At 46.0% G+C, this 19,301-nt stretch overlaps 1 protein-coding gene across 13 annotated transcripts in view; it reads left to right on the forward strand.

The window, feature by feature from the left end:
* Mtus2 (microtubule associated scaffold protein 2) overlaps nucleotides 1-19,301 on the forward strand; it is a 532,186-nt gene that overhangs the window by 469,245 nt on the left and 43,640 nt on the right. For all 13 annotated transcript variants that reach the window (XM_045154627.1, XM_045154628.1, XM_045154631.1 and 10 more), the window contains one exon: nucleotides 10,270-10,336. In XM_045154627.1, coding sequence (XP_045010562.1) covers nucleotides 10,270-10,336 — 67 coding nt within the window. The remainder of the gene's footprint in view (nucleotides 1-10,269; nucleotides 10,337-19,301) is intronic.

Genomic DNA, 19,301 nt, shown 5'->3' on the forward strand with positions numbered 1-19,301 from the left:
TACAATTGCAGCTAGAGTATAAAATGGAAATAAAAATGTTAAGTGGAAAAAATGTTCTTTTTTAAAATTGTTTGTGCTTATGTACTTGGAACTTACAACGAGCTGTCCAATTAACAATATTTACTACTGTGTGGCCTACCTAGTAACTGCATGGACTATCCAAAAATTCTTAGCACAACCGGCCCTTATCAGTTACTGATTTAGCTGTACTTCCACCAGTTCCAGGGAACTTACAAGCTCGATAGGCAACAGTGGCATTCAACACATATAGAGCAATTAGACACATGTTAGAAACCAGAGGATCATTAAACAGCATTGTGTGGTCCTGACCACGCTTGTTTCTGAAATTTAGTAAAACAAGTTAGAGAACTTTAGGCAAGGTTTCCTGGGGAAAATGGAACTTGAAATACACTTCCAAAAATGGGATAGAATTTTTGTGTAATGGACAAGGAACAAGGATGAAATTCCAAGGGAAGACTATGTGAGAATAACTGCATTTGCCCATATGCCAGACTTATGGCTCTTAACTTACATAAATGAAAAAGATGGGATCTATTTTTTTTTCCAGTAGAGATGCAATCTGGCTAGAAGTACTCATCTGTAGGATTTAAAAAACATATTCTATTTATTCATTTATTTATTTGAGAGAAAGAGGTAAATACAGAGAATGGGCACACTAGGGCCTCCAGCCACTGCAAACAAACTCCAGATGCATGTGCCACCTCGTGCATCCAGCTTTACATGGAGAACAGAGAATCGAACCTGAGTCCTTTGGCTTTGCAGGCAAGCACCTTAACCACTAAGCCATCTCTCCAGTCCATCTGTAGGAATTTTGATAATAAAGGCAAGATGCAAGAAACCCATGTGGACATCTGATGGATCCATTTGCCTGTGGATTCCCTGTGGTCCAAAATAAAACCCACAGCTCTGTAGCCTTCCATCATCTTATCCTTAACCGCACAGAACTGATCAGTATAAGGAGAGAGAATGGGCACGCCAGGGCCTCCAGCCACTGCAAACGAACTCCAGATGTGTGCGCCCCCTTGTGCATCTGGCTAACATGGGTCCTGGGGAATCAAACCTAGGTCCCTTGGCTTCACAGGAAATGTTAACCAGCAAACCATCTCTCCAGACCAAGGCTACATTATTAAAAGAAAGAGACTATGTGTATAAAGTAGAATTCAGACTTTTCTTTTGTTGACAATCAGAAATATAGCTTACTAGCAAATAAATGATCAAGGGTCTGTAAACATGTTATTTTGTTTTAGAGTCGGAAGTCTAGCTTTGAGAAGCTTGGATATGATTAGTGTAAATCCCTGGGTTTGATCATTAGCAACACCGGGGGCGGGGGGGGGGGGTTGGAGAAACTAATGGTGACTAGCCCGGGTGGGTCCATATCCCATCACCCATCTCCACTGGCATGTGCTTAGGAGGCTATGTGACTGTGATGGGCCCTTGTGGCTGCCTTTTCTCGGCTCTGGTTGCTGATCTGGTTGGGGAACAGTGGACTTGTTCTTGCTTATAACGTGTTAATGAGTTGAGTGTGTTGGCAAGCCTTGCTGGGTTAGGATCCGCCCCCTCGGGGTCAAGCTTGCCTATCTCCACCCTAACATTGACCTCAGTTACTTTCTCAGTTACGTTCTGGGTAGAGGTGGGGTTGGCAAGAAGCCCCCTCTCTGTTCCTGCTAGGTATGTGGAGGTGCTTGACAGCAGTCCCTTTGAGAAGATGAGCGAAGGAAAATTCCGGAAAGGTCGAGAAGTTCACGCGCACCATAAATAGATTCAGAGGCAATCCTGGCTCCTTTTCCTTCCTGGGATCTTAGTCTCTCCCTGCAATGCTTCTTGGCCTTTAGTCAATGTCCTTTCCAGCTGCTCATTAGCAACCGGGTTGTGAGTTTCCCTCAGCTGTGAAGGTAGTCCCTCGTTAGCCACAGTCTCTTGGGTAAAGGAGATATTTCCTTTTAACCAGTGTCTCTGCACAAGGCAAAGGCTAGAATGAAACACTTTCAAGTTTAGTCATTCTGATTTCTTTTCATACAGGGTTTGATTGTGCTCATTTTTTTTCACACAAGTAGACATGGAAGTGCACAGATGAATATTAAATATGAACAGCAATTTGTATTTACTGGGTTTATACTAAATTTTATTTCAGCATAGAAAAGCAGATCATTATCCAAGCACACAGTGGCCTTAGTGTTAATTATATGTGGAAGAAGTAATACTTATCGATTACCTCAGATAGTGCATCAGTGCTACCTTAAAACCACAGCAGAAACGAAAATCAAAAGGTCACTCGACCTCCCAAGGGCTTTTTTTCCCCCCACAGAGCTGTTTTATGAATCTAGCCAATGTTCCTAATATTAATATTGAAAATGAACGTGATGTTCACAAAAGGTGTCACCAAGGCAACTCTGAGGAAATATGTGTTCTGCTAATGTCACCTCGTGGCTGGCAAATTTGGAAAGACAAAAGAAAATATTTTCCTAGCATGACAGATTTTTTATCATACTCAATTAAACCCTAACTTATGGTCATGGGTAAAAAGCAGTATTGTTTCTGGGAGGAATGAAAAACTTCTAACTGATTTGCCATTTACTTTGAAAATGCGTCACATGTAAATTTTTTTAAATTTACAATAAAAAAACCCCAGCTATTTCTTCCCCCAAATCCCCAAATTCCAATTTCTTCCCCACCCCCTTTGTTCTTTATTATTATTTATTTATTTTGGTGAGACAGGGTCTTGCTGTATAAATCAAACTGGCCTGGCTCCTGCCTCCGCTTCCCAAGTGCTGGGATTACAAATGTGCGCCACTGAACCTCGTTCGGTAGGGTTATCATTTAATCCCTTCTGCGCTTTTATACTTAGATTGGGGGAATGAGGCCCCAGCTCCCATCGGTGGGTCTCCCTGATTTACATTGATATCACAGCAGGTTGAAAATATAGGAAAGGGCCAGAGGTGCTGGCGCACACCTTTAATCCCAGCCCTCGGGAGGCAGAGGTAGGAGGATTTCTATGAGTATGAGGCCACCCTGAGACTACAGAGTGAATTCCACATCAACCTGGGCTACAGTGAGACCCTACCTTGAAAAACATATATATGTATATGTGTATGTATGTATGTATGTATATATGTGTGTGTGTATGTATATATATATATATATATAGAGAGAGAGAGAGAGAGAGAGAGAGAGAGAGAGAGAGAAGAAGAAGGAGGAGGAGGAGGAGGGGAGGAGGAAGAAGAAGGAGGAGGAGGAGGAGGAGGAGGAGAAGAAAGGGGTTGGATAGATGGCTTATTGGTTTAAGGTGCTTGCCAGCAAAGCCAAAGGACCCAGGTTCAATTCCCCAGTACCTACATATATAATTTTAAACATATATGCATCTTCTGTATGTATGGATACATTCCAGATGGGCAAGACAGGGCTTACAATAATGCCCAGAGCTACAGTGAAATTCACGAGCTTGTCCTCAGCCCCCCTTGCAACCAATCAAGAATTCTTCCAGGGCTGGAGAGATGGCTTAGCAGTTAAGGCACTTGCCTGCAAAGCTAAAACACCATAGTTTGATTCCCCAGGACCCACGTAAACCAGATGTACAAGGTGGCACACACATCTGGAGGTCATTGGTAGTGGCTGGAGGCCCTGGTGTGCCCATTCCCACACTCTCGCTCTGCATCTTTCCCTTTCTCAAATAAGTAAAAATAAAAATATTTTTTTAAGAAAAGAATTTTTCCAGTGAAACTAGGGGCAGAAAGTTGCAAACACAAACAAAAATAAACAAAAAAAAGTGAGCCCATCTGTTGGAGTGACAAAAGTTCCCAGAAATCCCTAGGTATCATTTAGTTCTCCTAACCATTGCCTGGGAGGTTCTCATCACAGCCTCTGTGTATTCCTCTCCTGCCCTCAGTCTAAATCTCCAAGATAGCCCTGCCCTGCTGGTTCATAACACACGCTGTTCTATCATTGCATTTGCATCAGCCGAGTCTGAGAGACTCACCCCTGTCTAGCACATAGTAGGCATTCAGTAAGGAGGTTTGCTGTTGCATAAGCTTCCTATTTCTGGGCTTCCCTGCAGGTAAAAAACACCTTGGAGGCACCCAGGAGTCAAGAACACACCCTATCTCCCATGATGGTTTTCTCACCCAAGGACAGGCTTGAGTAGTGGGTGCCCAAGTGTGGAATCACACAGGTGATGCTAACAAGGAGAGGCGTTTTCACTTCCCATTACCACCGCGTTCACAGAGTCACATCAGCCATCCGAACAGATGACTCCCGTGGTCTAAGCAGGTTAAAGTAATAGAGTGCGACAGGCTGGCTCGGGGCCTTGGCCACACATCCGGTTGCTTGATGTTAATGGAATGATGAGGAGCTGATCTGCTTTGCTAGGTGTCTCTAGTTAGGAAAGGTGAAGGGCGCCATTTCTCAGGGGTCTGTAGAAGACCTTGGCATTGGGACCAGGTTTACAAAGAAGGGCAGGCTCCAGCGAGGCAGACCTGCAGCTGCATGAACTGGAGGCCGGAGGCAGAGGGGTGGAATTGGGTGTTTTGTGGAACCTGTGGATCCTGGGATTTAATGGAGCCCTGGGAGACAGGTACATGATTCAGTGTAAGGGTGGGCTAAGAAGATGCAGCTTGAGGAGCAAATGCGTGCTCAGCAAGCGTCCTTTCCCAGCGAAGCCGGTCTTAGACTAAACAGTCACTTGAGAGGAATGGCCTCCTTTGGCTTTGGGATGTCTGAACTATGTCACTAGGACAGTCTGGATACTTACTGCTGGGCTCTATATTTAGCCCTCTTGAGTGAATACAGTTCACGTGTTTGGAACAAGTTAGGAATTTTCCACGTATTCCCCATGTAGGGAAGTGCTGATCTAACCCCAGCCACGTGAGGCTGTCTTGCTCCTCTCCTGCTTCCCCTACCTTGTCATCACCCAGGCCTGTGTAAAGCTGCAGGCCCAAGACCCTTGCAGAAAGAGCCCTGCGTGTTCCCCGGAACCTAAGGACCTCAAGACCAAACCTTCTGCTAGTCCTTTGGAAGCGCAGAGGGGGTGACGGGTGGAAGGGGCCCGTGATGTTTACCTCCCACCTAAGAAGCGCTGGTCCTCTGGTCACTGCTCCTGACTCACCCAGTGGAGGTGGCACTCCGTCACTCTAGTTTGGCTTGCAGGAAACACGAGGCCACTTGCTGCAGAGAATTCATAAACCGGGACGGTTGGTAGCATTTCAAACACAAGCACTTAAGGAAGAATGGCTGTCGTCAGAATGCACAGGCTGGCTGGCTGGCCTTGGCAAGCCCGGGCTGAGCCGTGCCAACATCTTTGGCAGGAATGTGTCCAGCGGCTATCAGAAAGGCCCTTCCAGGGCTGTTGGGGGCCGGGGGGGGGGGGTGGGGGAGGCACTGAGTAGCTACCCTGTGTGGAGTTACAGCCCAGACAAGCTGGGCTGAAGAGGGGTCAGACACTTAGGGTATACCATTGTGCAAGCCACAAGTCAAGGGCAAACATATGTAGGGCAGGTTGTGGGGTTGGAACAGTGCAGCTGGAGAATTTGCCGCAGCGCCAAATCAGGTTGAATCTGTCTATTGTCCAGGTTGATGTGAACGGCTGCATGGTCAGAAGCGTTGAATCCAGACTGGATCTCGGGGCTGCCTGTATAGAAGAAAGGAGACAGAGTGGCGGGGGGTGAGGGGGGAGGTTGGTGTGTGTAGTATTAAATGGACCCTGTGGGCTCTGGATTATATAACTCTTGCTTTTGAAGCTTCCCAGCAGGCTTCACTATAGAGCCCCCCAAGTTCCCTCCCCCATAAAGGGGAATAAACCCCAGAACCCCCAGGCCAGGACAGTCCGCCCTCCTTGTTCACAGGATCTGCACTCACAGATTCAACCAACCACAGGTGGAAAATATTCAGAAGGGAAAAGTTACAATTGCCATGGATATTTTTCTCATGACCATTCTCTAACCAGTGCAGTGTGATACACACAGTTTACCTGATACTCTATGTTACATGCAGTGTGATTTCACATCTCCAAGAGGATGCCGTGGGTTCTATGTAAATATGACACTAATTTGCATAGGGTAGTTGATCAGACACGGGTTTTGGTACTGAGTTGGGGAGATTCATGGAATCAGTCCCTGTAGCTCCCACAGATTAAGTGTATTTTTTAAATACTTATTTGGGAGACAGGGAGAGAAAGGCAGATAGGGAATGGGCATGCCAAGGCCTCCAGCCACTGCAAGAGAACTCCAGATGCATGTGCCACTTGGTGCATCTAGCTTACATGGGTGCTGGGGAATTGAACCTGGGTCCTTAGGCTTCACAAGCAAGCGCCTTAACCACTACGCCATCTCATCAGCCCTCATTTACTTCTTTAAATGCACTTAACTTGGGGCATTGATCACCTACAAAGCCTAAGCACTCAGGTTCAATTCTCTAGGACCCACGTAAGCCAGATGTACATCATGGCACATGCATCTGGAGTTTGTTTGCAGTGGCTGGTGGCCCTGGAACACCCATTTTCTCTCTCTCTCTCTGTCTCTCTCTCCCTCCCTCCTTCCCTCCCTCCCCCCATCTCTCCCTCTTCTCTAATAAATAAATAAAAAGATTTTTAAAATTTTAGAGAAAGAAGTAAATGAGGTACAAGACTCCCCTATAGGAGTTAGCATGGATAACCTTGACTAATTAGTAAGTCATCTATGGCCGGAACTTAGCAGAGTTTAGCCATTTCCTTTCTTGCAGGGCTGGAGCCCAAACCTAGGGCCTCGTGCATGCAAGGAAAGTGTCTCCCAGGGAGCGGCCCTGGCAGCTGCATACCCGGACTTTGTGCTCTCTCTTGACTGCTCTGGTTTGCCTAGAGAGAGAAGATACACCTCTCACTTCGGTTTCCTTCCCACCTCCCTTTCTTCTCTCTCCCACCCCTCTCCTTTCCTTTCTGTTATTCTCTTGCCATCTTTCTCTCGAGCTTGGGTTGTTCCTAAAGACCTGGTTGCCCGGCTCAGCATTAGGTTTTGGTCATCAGGGTGGCTCAGGTCTGAGAGCTTCATCTGCTCCCAGCACTGTAGCGCCTGTGCCCGCATGGCGCCTTCCAGCTGGTCCTGCCTGGTTTGTTTTTACCTGGAAGACAGAGGTACTGTGCTGAGGTGTAGGAGATCCTATGCCAGGACATCTGTCAGGGGCAGGTCACTACGTAGAGCTGCGGGAATCGCCTGGCTTTGGGTTTGAAATCAGAGGGTCTGTTGGTTTTGTTGTTGTTGTTAAGTTTGGACAGACACCTTACTGATGCTAGTTCTGGATTGATAAGCATGGGATTGCAATTCTCTGGCTATATTGGAGGAGTGGAAGTGATGAGTTTTCCAAGTTATCCTTGAGAGTAGAAGCAAGTAAAATATTAGTATGAGTGTTTTTTTTAAGTTTTATTTATTTATTTGAGAGCAACAGACACAGAGAGAAAGACAGATAGAGGGAGAGAGAGAGAATGGGCGCGCCAGGGCTTCCAGCCTCTGCTAACGAACTCCAGACGCGTGTGCCCCCTTGTGCATCTGGCTAACGTGGGACCTGGGGAATCGAGCCTCGAACCGGGGTCCTTAGGCTTCACAAGCAAGCGTTTAACCGCTAAGCCATCTCTCCAGCCCAGTATGAGTGTTTTTTTAAATACTTTATTGTTATTTATTTGAGAGAGAGAGAGAGAATGGGCACACCAGAGCCTCCAGCCTCTGCAAACAAACTCTAGATGCATGTGCCACCTTATGCATCTGGCTTATGTGGGTCCTGGGGAATTGAACCTGGGTCCTTTGACTTTGCAGTCAATATCTTAACTGCTAAGCCATCCCTCCAGCCTATTTGTACTGGTTTGTGATGATTTTTTCAGGGTAAATACTGAAATTTCCAGTCTGGAGATGCTCAAACTTTTGTAGGGAGCGGTGGCGCACACCTTTAATCTCAGCACTTGGGAGGCAGGGATAGGTGGATTCAAGACCAGCCTGAAACTACATAGTGAATTCCAGGTCAGCAAGCCCTGTAAGTAATCCAATTAGAGCATCCTCCCTGTTCTTTGAACTGCAAACAGGCTCCACTTGTTGATAGTATCAGCTTGGGAGTTAGGGTTTCAGCATATGTATTTGGGTGAGACACAGACATTCAGACTACAGCAGGGTCTAACACTCCCCAAAAAGCAGATCGATTTTTACAATTGTTTTTTCTTTTCAAATCCCCCCACACTTTTTTTTTTTGTCAGTACCAGGCATGAATTCCCTCCCTTGGAGTGGGCCTAAAGTTCAATCAGAAAACAGTTGATTGTCTTCATAGAGTCATGCCACTTTTGCCTGGCTGGTTGGTGGTGTAGCACACAGCGTCCGCCACTAAGACTGGTCATGACTTTTCACCCCTGCAGTCAACATAGCGCCCTCCACCTTCCAGTGCCGTGAAAGCGAGCCGGCAGGGAGGAAGAGGAAAGCTTCGCTTCAGCTTGACTTCTTTTTATTGTGCAACTGATGCACAGAGCACCTTCAGCAGTGGGGTCCTATTGTCTGGTATTGATGTACAGCCCAGAGCAGAGGCAACTAACAGCTGCTGTACTTTAAGAGAATCGTTATCCAGTACATGTTGCTACTTGTGATTATAGAAGTTCTCAGTTTATCATAACAAGTTTTATTTTGGCATTAGGAATATTACGGCATTGCTTAGCAATGGATAATCTTGTGGCTTTCCCAGAAAGACCCTGTTACCTGAGACTAAATGCAGCAAACCCAGGAACAAGATTGTAAGAATTGCCTCAGGTCCCATTGAACATGGGTTCATCACAGGCACCGAAAACAAAGGCAAAGTCAATCCTAAAGAAAGGACATGGGGGCAGGGTGAAGAGATGGCTTAGCGATTAAGTGCTTGCCTGTGAAGCCTAAGGACCCTGGTTCGAGGCTCTATTCCCCAGGTCCCACGTTAGCCAGATGCACAAGGGGGCGCATGTGTCTGGAGTTCATTTGCAGTGGCTGGAGGCCCTGGCGCGCCCATTCTCCCCTTCTCCTCTTCTCTTCTCTCCTCTTCTTTCCCTCTCTCTCATTCTCAAAAAAATAGAGTTTTTTAAAAAAAGAAAGGACATTGTAATCATCAGCCTTCCAGTACTATAATGAAGCACCTGATGTGATTAGCTTATAAAGAGAAAGAGGTCACTTGGGCTTATGCTTTCCGAGGTTCAAGTCCAAGGTCAGGGGGACCTTTGCCCTTTGCTTTGGCCCACAGGAGAGCAAATGCCATGACTGGCCCTAAGTAATATTTCAAAGGTACAGTTCCTCCTGTCCCTCCTAGTGACAGCCATAGCAGGTGAAGCATTTGGAAACCTTACAGGCACTTATTACAATAAGGGATGACTCATATCAAAGCTTCTGCCCTGATCTTCCTTGCTCATTAGGTAACTCACCAGCTATCGGCAGAGGGGATAAGTTTAAGGGAATAATTGGTAAAATGGATCTTTTCCCCTGAGGACAATATGTGTGGGCCTTTCCATGGTCAAAAGTCAGTGTTACAAAAAAATCTAAGCAGCATTGTCGGTCAACAGTAATATGTGCTGGCGTATTGATGTGTAAGACACAGCATCCTCCCAGATGACACACGAGAGTATAACACAGGGCTGAAGAAATGGCTTAGTGGTCAAGGCGTTTGCCTGTGAAGCCTAAGGACCCTGGTTCGATTCCCCAAGACCTAGGTAAGCCAGTTGCACAAGGTGGCGCAAGCGTCTGGAGTTCTTGCAGTGGCCAAAGGTCCTGGTATGCCCATTCTCAATCTTTCTCTCTCTCTCAAATAAATAAATACATAATAAAATATTTTAAAAAGAGTATAAGGCCAGGCATGGTGGCGCACACCTCTAATCCCAGCACTCGGGAGGCAGAGGTAGAAGGATCTTCATGAGTCCGAGGCCACCCTGAGACTACATAGTGAATTCCAGGTCAACCTGAACCAGAGAGAAATCCTACCTCAGAAAAACCAAAACATAAGAAATAAATAGCTAAATAAAAATAAGAGAGTATAATATAGAGAAAAGCATGGCTGTGTCTATTACTCATATTGTGTTGCAAGCTTTGACATTTGAATGGCTACAAATGGATGAATCTAGCCTGGCGTTGTAATTTTTATATGCTAATATAATGAGAAGTATTATCTCCAAAGGGCTCAACTTATAAATGTTTGCTTAATATGCTTCATTGATTAAACATGTGAAAGTTACTCATCTAGCATGAAACTGGGGGACTCTCGGTATCCGTTTTTTTGTTTGTTTCTTTCTTTCAGAATGAAAGTGCCCTTGTGAAAGAAAAAGAGCTGTCAATCGAACTTGCAAACATCAGGGATGAAGTTGGTAAGTAGAGCATTAAAAGAGGATCATGAAGAATGTCGTTTCCTGATTCCTGTGCCTGGGTAACAAAAGCCATTATGTCTCCTGCAATTAGCCACAGCAAACCTGCCTGGATGGATGAAGGGTCTCGCCCAGCACAGCATTGGGCTGCTCTAGCCTCACAGGGAAACGTCATCTTTGTATGTCTGTGGTTATAAAGACAGCTTCGCAACAAGTAGCAACGGAACCCATCGGGCTCTGGCGGCTGTTCACAGATGGGAGCGCATGCACCATCAGCGTAGATTGGCAGCTGAGACAGGCACACCCTCCACCCCTGTCAGCCTGCAGTATAAGACGCAGATGCTGCCTGGTTTCCTACTACTGTGCATGCCACGCCACGAGCTCCTCTGCAATCTAGAATAAGATCAAAAGCACGTGTCCGGTTGGATCAAAACTATGAGTTAGCCGGGCGTTGGTGGCGCATGCCGTTAATCCCAGCATTCGGGAGGCAGAGGTAGGAGCATCGCTGTGAGCTCAAGGCCAGCCTGGGACTACAGAGTGAGTTCCAGATCTGCCTGAACCACAGTGAGACCCTACCTCTAAAAACCAACAAACAAAAAAGAAATAATATTTCTATTGAAATGCCTAATCTTTGGCTAATGGAACCATCCAGGTTAACTAAGAGCCCTTACTGATTAAAGGATGATTCCCAGGCCCTGGGGACATGATATGATACTGGCTTCCCCATTATGTCAGGGACCAGCCAAAGTGTGTGCCAGGTTCCCACCATCTTCTTCCTTCTTCCTCCTCCCTCCTCTGCTCACCCTCACCTTCTCCTCCCTTCTCCTTCTCTTCCTTCCTCTTCTTCCTCCTCCTCTTTGCCCCAGTACTAGAGACTGAGCTCAGGGTCTCGTTCACGCTGAGTACTCATTAGACCACTAAACTATATCCTTACCACCTTTTTGTTTTTGTTTTCTTTTTTTTAATTTTGAGACAAGGTTTTACTAAGTTACCTAGACTGACCTTGAACTCCCTCTATAGCCCAGACTGGCCTTGAACTTGTGAGCCTCCTGCCTCGGCCTCTCTGGGAGCTAGAATTCTAGAACTGTGCCTTCCTGCCCCACTACGTGCTCCTTGCTCCATCTTAGTTCCTTTCTTCACCAACTGTTCTTCTGGATCCTCAGTCAGCAAAGGGAAATGAAGATGGCCTTTCCCCTTGGCCTAGGAGTCTTTTCTTTACAAGTGAGCATTTCTTTCTGCCTAGGATGGTCCCACCCAGGCGGCTGTGGCCTCCTCTGCGAGTGAAGGAACTTAAACCATCCAGGCCCACCGTCATTGGCAAGTGGTTAGCCAAGCAAATAGGCAGAGGGCCAGCTTCCCCAGGGGCCACAGGTTCTCAGGCAAGCAGTGGGCAGACAGGATAGACTACATAGTAAATTCCAGGTCAGCCTGAACGAGAGCGAGACCCCACCTTAAAAAATCAAAAAAGCCAACAAAAAGAAGAAAAGAAAAGAACCTGTGAGGGAAGCACCCTGAAGATCATGAGATCCATGCTGATTGATCTACTCAGATGGCAGAACGATCACTGGAGGGGAGAGAGGAATGACAGTCCCCTGCTCCACTCCCGGGGAGTCTAGCTTCCTGTCATTTTGCTGTTATGGTTTCACTACCATCCCTTCCAACCTGCTATTCACCCCCTCAGGGCTTATCGCGTCCCCCCGCCCACGCATGACGTCATGGGTGCAGCTCCCATGCCTGTCACCTCACTCGCCTTCCTTCTCCAGGGTGGTCCCCTCACGAACCAGATCCCACCTAGATCCTCGAAGACTCAGCGGCCCACGCTTTGTCCCGAAGAGTAGCCCACGGCACCCTTGTCTGCCAGGGCTGGGGGTGATTTCCGTTCCTTTCCAGAGGAGGTCTTAGTGTCCATTTGCTGATGGAGCCCCTGGGTCCCCATATGATTTGGGCTGGCTATGCAAAGGGGGTACATTAGCACACCCTGTGGATGCCTCCCTATGGTCTCTCTAAAAGAATATTCCTCATGGAACAGATAAGGTCTGCCTCTTCAGAAAGGAGGTTCTACTCAAAATCATGAACTGCAAAGATTCCCCCCAGCCCACCCTCAGCTCCGAGCCGTCCCCGGTAGCTGTGAAAGGAGTCTCTCCTGTGCTGTGTCTTGCAAATAAGTTTTATTCCAAGGCTAGAAATAACTGTGGCCCCCTTGGTCTTGCACTTGCTGGAACCATAGCCCCATCCCCCAAGACGACTTCTAGTGACAATGGGAAGCAGCTCAGGGTCATAGGGTGGTGGTTCCAAACATCCCTGATTCAGATGACTAACAGCTTAGTAATTTTTGTTTTTTCCAGTCTCAAAGACAAATAGATACCTGATGGTTCCACTTACTAAATAGGCATGGCTGAAACTTAAGTTTGTGTGTCCTAACAACTTAAGCAAGCAATTGGAAAAGTAGCTTAAATTGAAAAAGGCTATTTTCCTTTCGTGTAAGCAGGTACTCTCTAGTGGTATGGCTGGGCTGTGGGCCTTGCCCAACTTCTCCAACCTTGGAAAGCGGCTGGATCTTGCCACTCTAAGGTCATGCTTTACACAGACTGCCACTCTTATCTTTTTTTTTAAATTTATTTTTTATTTTTATTTATTTGAGAGCGACAGAGAGAGAAAGAGACAGAGAGAGAGAATGGGCGCGCCAGGGCCTCCATCTACTGCAAACGAACTCTAGATGCATGCGCCCCCTTGTGCATCTAGCTTATGTGGGTCCTGGGGAATTGAGCCTCAAACCAAGGTCCTTAGGCTTCACAGGCAAGCACTCAACCGCTAAGCCATCTCTCCAGCCCAACTCTATTTATCATAATCACAACCAGAGGTCAGCTTTACAGAGATGTGGTGTCATGGATAGGAATGAAGTGTGGTTCATGTATGGCAACTGTTAAACTGGGAACTGGGAATTTGCAAAGTGTGGGCCTCGGAATTTTAAGCTGTCCTACAGGGCTCCAGTGAGTAGGCTGCAGTGACTTGCTATCTGACAACCACAGGATTAGGGACACTTCCCTCACTGGCTAAGATACTTGAGAATGAAGGTGGGAAGTGGGGTCTTTGGAGACTCAGGTACTGAAGTCGTTTCATTAAACACTGGTTCAGCTGGACAGTGTCCAGGGCTGAGCAGTGTGAGCCACACCTCTTAGTTCAAGGGAAATAAAAAAAATACTGTTGCAGTCAGGCTCGCATTGCTGGTAGAAATCACCCAACCAAGAGCAGCTTCTGGGAAAAAGAGGTTTATTTTGGCTTGCAGGCTCAAAGGGGAAGCTCCACGATGGCAGGGGAAAACGATGGCATGAGCAGAGGGTGGACATCACCCCCTGGCCAACATAAGGTGGGCAATAGCAACAGGAGACTGTGCCAAACACTGGCATGGGGAAACTGGCTATAATACCCATAAACCCACCCCCAACAATACACTCCCTCCCAAATCTCCATCAGCTGGGAACCTGGCATTCAGAACACCTAAGTTTATGGGGGACACCTGAATCAAACCACCACAAATACTATCCTTTCTTTCGATTTAAATAGGTTTTTCAAAAGGCCACTAAGTTACTAGGCCACATAGCATAAGCAAGGCATCTTGTTCTTAACTTAGGGAGTTGGTGGGAGGCATTGAATATTCCCTCTAGAGCTTTCATATGAGAACTATCAAGTCCAAAGCCCCGAAATTCTGTGAGCCAGTTACTGAATGTGTTTCTCTGGGGATGGATAGATTTGCAGGTGGTTCCAAGGCTTGGGAAACTCAGTGTGAGTTGGTGGGCCTCTCTAACCCTTGTCTTCCCTTTTGTAAAATGAAAAGCCCACAGCAGAAGGGACTGCCAATGAAGCACTCGGGAAAGGTGACCCAGGACTATTAGCTGTAATACCTAATATAAAATCAGAGGCCAGGACTGTTGAGATGGCTTAGCGGTTAAGGAACATGCCTGCGAAGCCTAAGGACCCAGGTTCAATTCTCCAGATTCCATGTAAGACAGATGCACATGGTGGCACATGTGTCTGGAATTTATTTGCAGGGGCTAGAGGCCCTGTTGTACCCATTCTGTCATACTCTCTCTCCCTCTCCCCCCGCCCCCCATCTCTAATAAATAAAAACAGAGGCCAGAGTCTTCCTCTGGGCTTTCTTCCCAGAGAGATGTCTGCCCTCCCATAGACAGGCTTGAAGTCTGGCATTGGTGGGCATCTGATGCAGCAGGATTGGGTGTGCCAAGTCCAGTGGCACTGCCCTCAGCAATTTCCAGAAATTTCTAGATGCAGCAAGTTCTTGAGTTGAGTTTTGGGTTTAAGTCATTTGGTTTCTGCCTTGGTGCTAAGAATAGAACCAGAATTCATCTGCCAAATGGAAAGAGCTCTGAGAGACAGGGCAGAAGGCCCTGGCGGCACCACGCTGGCCCATGGAGCCCAGCAGTCAGCCCTGAGGGCGCTGAAGAGGCATCAGGACTGCATATGCCAGGGGAACGTGGGGATCCGCTGTCAGCTGTAGAGGCTGTGAATTCTGAAGCACTGTATTCCCTTGGAGAAAAGGGCTGGGCATACACACCTAACGTCTGAAGGGGGAGAGAGAGACAGAGAGAGGAAGAGGAAGAGGAGGGTGATGTGTCCTGCCTTGCTGTCTCAGCAGCCCTGACATTATGTATAACCCTTGTCAGTTTCATGGGAGGTAGAGGACCCGAGGAAGAGCTGTGGGCTGGGGAGACGGAATTTTTCAAGGCTGTGAATTCCCACAGGGAAGGAAGAAACTGCCAAAATCATTCGGGCATATCTGTTGTGATTCTGGAACGGGGCTGCCCTAGTCCCCAAATCTAAGACTTGCTGCTTAACATTGTAAAAATCTCATTAAACTCCTTCCCTAAATTCGGCCCATCAGTTGTCCACACTCTTGAATGTTGAATAAATGCAACCAGAAGCTCTAGTCAACATCTGCATTCTCGGTGGTTCTCGGCCCGGTGCCTGTCACAATTGCCTGGAGTGTGTTTGGAGCAACAAAGTCAGAAGTAATTGAGAGTGAGCCCTAGGCATTTCTTTTTATTCTTTTAGAAAGTAAGGACAGTGAAATTTGAGAAACGATGAGTACATTGAAAAAGGGAGAGATGGCTTAGTAGTTAAGATACTTGCTGGCCAAAGGACCCAGGTTCAATTCCCCAGTACCCACATAAAGCCAGATGTACAAAGTGGCACACGCATTTGGAGGTTGTTGCAGTGGCTAGAGGCCCTGGTGCACACTTGTGCTCTCTTTCTCTCAAACTAAATGTATTTATATATGCCAGACGTGGTGGCACCGCCTTTAATCCCAGCACTCAGGAGGCAGAGGTAGAAGGGTTGCCATGAGTTCAAGGCCACCCTGAGACTACATAGTGAATTCCAGGTCAGCCTGAGCTACAGTGAGACCCTACCTCAAAAAATCAAAAAAAAAAAAAAATTCAAGATAGTCACCATGAAGCAGCATTGGATTTATTAAGTAAAGATAAGAAAGAGAACATGCTTTGGATTTAAGCAGGGAGAATTTAAATGTCTTAACAGTACACAAAATCAATTACCAGAAAAGTGTGTATGTATGTATGATGTACGTGTGTGTGTGTGTGTGTGTGTGTGTGTATGTATGTGTATGTGTGTGTATGTATGTATATATATATATATATATATATATATATATGTATATATATGTATGTATATACATGCTTTCATATGTAACATAGTTTTATAATTAATTTAAGGGAGGGAGAGAGAGAATGGGCGTACCAGGGCTTCCAGCCACTGCAAACAAACTCCAGATGCACGTGCTACTTTGTGCATTTGGCTTATGTGGGTCCTGGGGAATCGAGACGAGGTCCTTTGGCTTTTCAGGCAAACGCCTTAACTGCTAAGCCATCTCTCCAGCCCATAACACATAGTTTTAAATGAAAATACAATATACTGAGATGCAGAATTCTCTGGTCCGTATAATGGAATATTCTTAATTTTCCTAACATAATTTGGGAGGACACCCAAAATACATCAAACGCTGTCATAGTCAGATGCAGTAGCAAGGGCTACTTGAGAGAGAATGTCTAGTCTGTCAGGCGTCGGAGTGTGCAGTGTACTCCCAAATGTGCTGGCGTTCTTCCTTGTGGCCTAGAGCTCTCCACGTGACAAGGGCTGGGATTCCTGCCCCTCTTATAGGAAAATGATAACAATTCTCAGCTGGGGAAAATGCAAACCAATGATCTCAACCACTATGATTACATTTTCTTCTAGTAAATGTCCTTTGCCAAAGTCATTTTGGTTTCTCTCCCATCAGGTACTTACCCATGCACAGTAATATCAAAGCTGCCAACTCTCTCTAAATGTAGCAGAGGCTAGCTTTGGTTGCCATGGAAAATACATTATCAGCTACAATTCCATGAAAAAAAAAAAAACTACACTTTTTTTTTTGAGGCAATGATCTATTCCATGCAGCAGCACCATATTTTTGATATTTCTAAAAGCCTGTTACATCTACATGCACAATGCATTCTTTTCATGCCATGTGGAGATGTTTGTTTTGGGATCTTATGAAATATTTAGTCTTTTATGAATAAGGATAACCTTCCTATGTTAATAATCGTATTTTGAAGTCTGCAGGTTTAGAGCTGAGACACAGCTCAGTGGAAAAGCATGTGCTTAGCACATGTAAGTACCTGAGTTTGATCCTCAATACCACACAGACATACACACGACCACATGACCTCAGGATGAATTCCTAATGAACTGGAATTGACTGAACAGTATAGCTCAGGTACCAGGGACTGCCCCTAAACCACCCTTGGGACATGCATGTTCTCAAATTGTGGAGCCAAGTGCCACCAAGGATTTGGGATCCCATAAATCTAAAACAGTAGTGTGTGATTTATAAACCTCTTTCGTGTGTGTGTGCGTGTGTGTGTGTGTGTGTGTGTGTGTGTGTGTGTGTGTTTTATTTCATTTGCTCCTGACAACTTCAGGAGATAGGCAAGGTAGATAATACCACCACCATTTTAATAGTAAGTAAATTGTGACTACAGACAGTTGACATAAACCCCAAATCACATCACTATAGAGAATGGCAGAGCTGGCCTCTTTTTGCACATTGGATTGCCTTCATGTTGAAAGAACTAAACTGTGCCTGGAGGGAGATAATAAAAAGCAAGGAAGTGACATATTTATTGATATAACCTGAAAGATGTTGAAGATACATGCTGTAAATGCAGCTCTAGAGAAAACCCTGAAAATATCATCGCTCTCGGTGGTGAGTTTCTCGTGCACACAGATGTCCCGTCAGTCATGGGCCTCGGGCCCAGGGCTTAGCGCATGAATGGGAAGTACTCACTGCTTTATTCAAGGTTGCAAACTTACCTGAATGTAGGGAACAAACACTTTATTCTGCCACGAGGAATGTGACAGGTTCTGACCCCCAGGAACACCCAGGACAGAAAGCCATAAGCAGGTAGGGTCTCACTCTAGCTCAGGCTGACCTGGAATTCACTATGGAGTCTCAGGGTAGCCTCCAACTCACAGCCATCCTCCTACCTCTGCCTCCCAAGTGCCGGGATTAAAGGCGTGCATCACCACACCCTGCTTGTACTGAACATTTTTTTGACCTGGTTCCTTATAAACACTAGAGCCTAACAATGATTTACATGGTATCTACATTGCATTATTCATGTTAAGTAATCTAAAGATTATTTGAAGCACATAGGGAGTTGTGTAGAAGTTCTTTGCAAATATTACATCATGTTATGTAAGGGACTTGGGCATCTTTGGATTTGGGTATTTGAGACAGAAGGTCGAGTTTGCTGTCAGAAATTGGAGTGTGTCAGTATGCTCTCAAATGTGCTGATGTCACTCCTCGTAGGCTAGGCCTCCCCGCATGGAGACTGGGACCCCCCATTCACATCAAAGGACAAGTGCCACCAAGAGCCAGTGAAGTGAGGCTATAGGAACTGGGAATTCAAGGATTTATAGCCCAGTCAGGATCCCAGAGAGAGCTGGGCCTGAACGAAGGGTAGGAGGCCCTGACAAATGGGTCTTCCACACAGTGATCGCTTACAAAGGCACGAATGAGGTCGTCATTGACTTCGCCACCGTGTTGGGAACTGGGAAGAATAAGGAAGACAGTTGTGTGTTCTCTGTGAGTGTCCCTAAGCAAGAGGAATGGGGAAAATGCATATGTGCCCATAAGAAATCTTTAAATTACTTGCATAAAAGGCAAATCCACTGTTTGGGATAAAACACTCAAAACTGGGTGTTTTTTTTTTTTCCTCTGAGAAGAATTTTTGGACTGTGTTTTTCTTGTCATAGCTAATTCCATTATAATTTTTTCTCATTTCCCCACCAGGGCCACATTCATGTGTTCTTGGCACAGTCCGTTTACTTGCTGGCTTTGACAGTTTAAACAAAACATAAATTGCAGTGCATGTATATATAATAAACAAGTCACTCTTTTGGATAAAAAATTGTCCTTTCAGCCAAATGTTTGCTTTTGGAGAGATTATTTCTGTTGAAGATAATGATAACTAGGCCAACTCTGCAAGTAACTCACAAGACTTCCTAGTTTCTACCATAATTGAAGGTCTCAGGACTCCTAGGGTTGGAAATGTGGCTCAGTGGGTAAAGCACTTGTGTAATATAGACCCCTGGGGTCATCCCCAGTGTACCAAAATAAAAGTCCTCAAGGCTCCTTCACGTAGCTGTTCCCTGTTCGACTGATGAAGGTGGTCAGAATGTGCCAGATCAGGGTGATGGTTCGAGTGAGGCATCTCCCTGAAAGACGAGGCTGACAGCTAAGAGAAAACACTTTCCTTAGTAAATTCACTGTGGTCCAGACTTCCAAATCTGCCTGGTTAATACACCAAGAATGGCCCCGGCTGTCAGGGAAACACCCTTAGGTTATCTGGAGCCTGATGTAGAAAATGAAACCACCGGTCTATTGTGAGGAACA

This window comes from Jaculus jaculus, chromosome 7 (genome assembly GCF_020740685.1).
Source record: "Jaculus jaculus isolate mJacJac1 chromosome 7, mJacJac1.mat.Y.cur, whole genome shotgun sequence".
NCBI lineage: Eukaryota > Metazoa > Chordata > Mammalia > Rodentia > Dipodidae > Jaculus > Jaculus jaculus.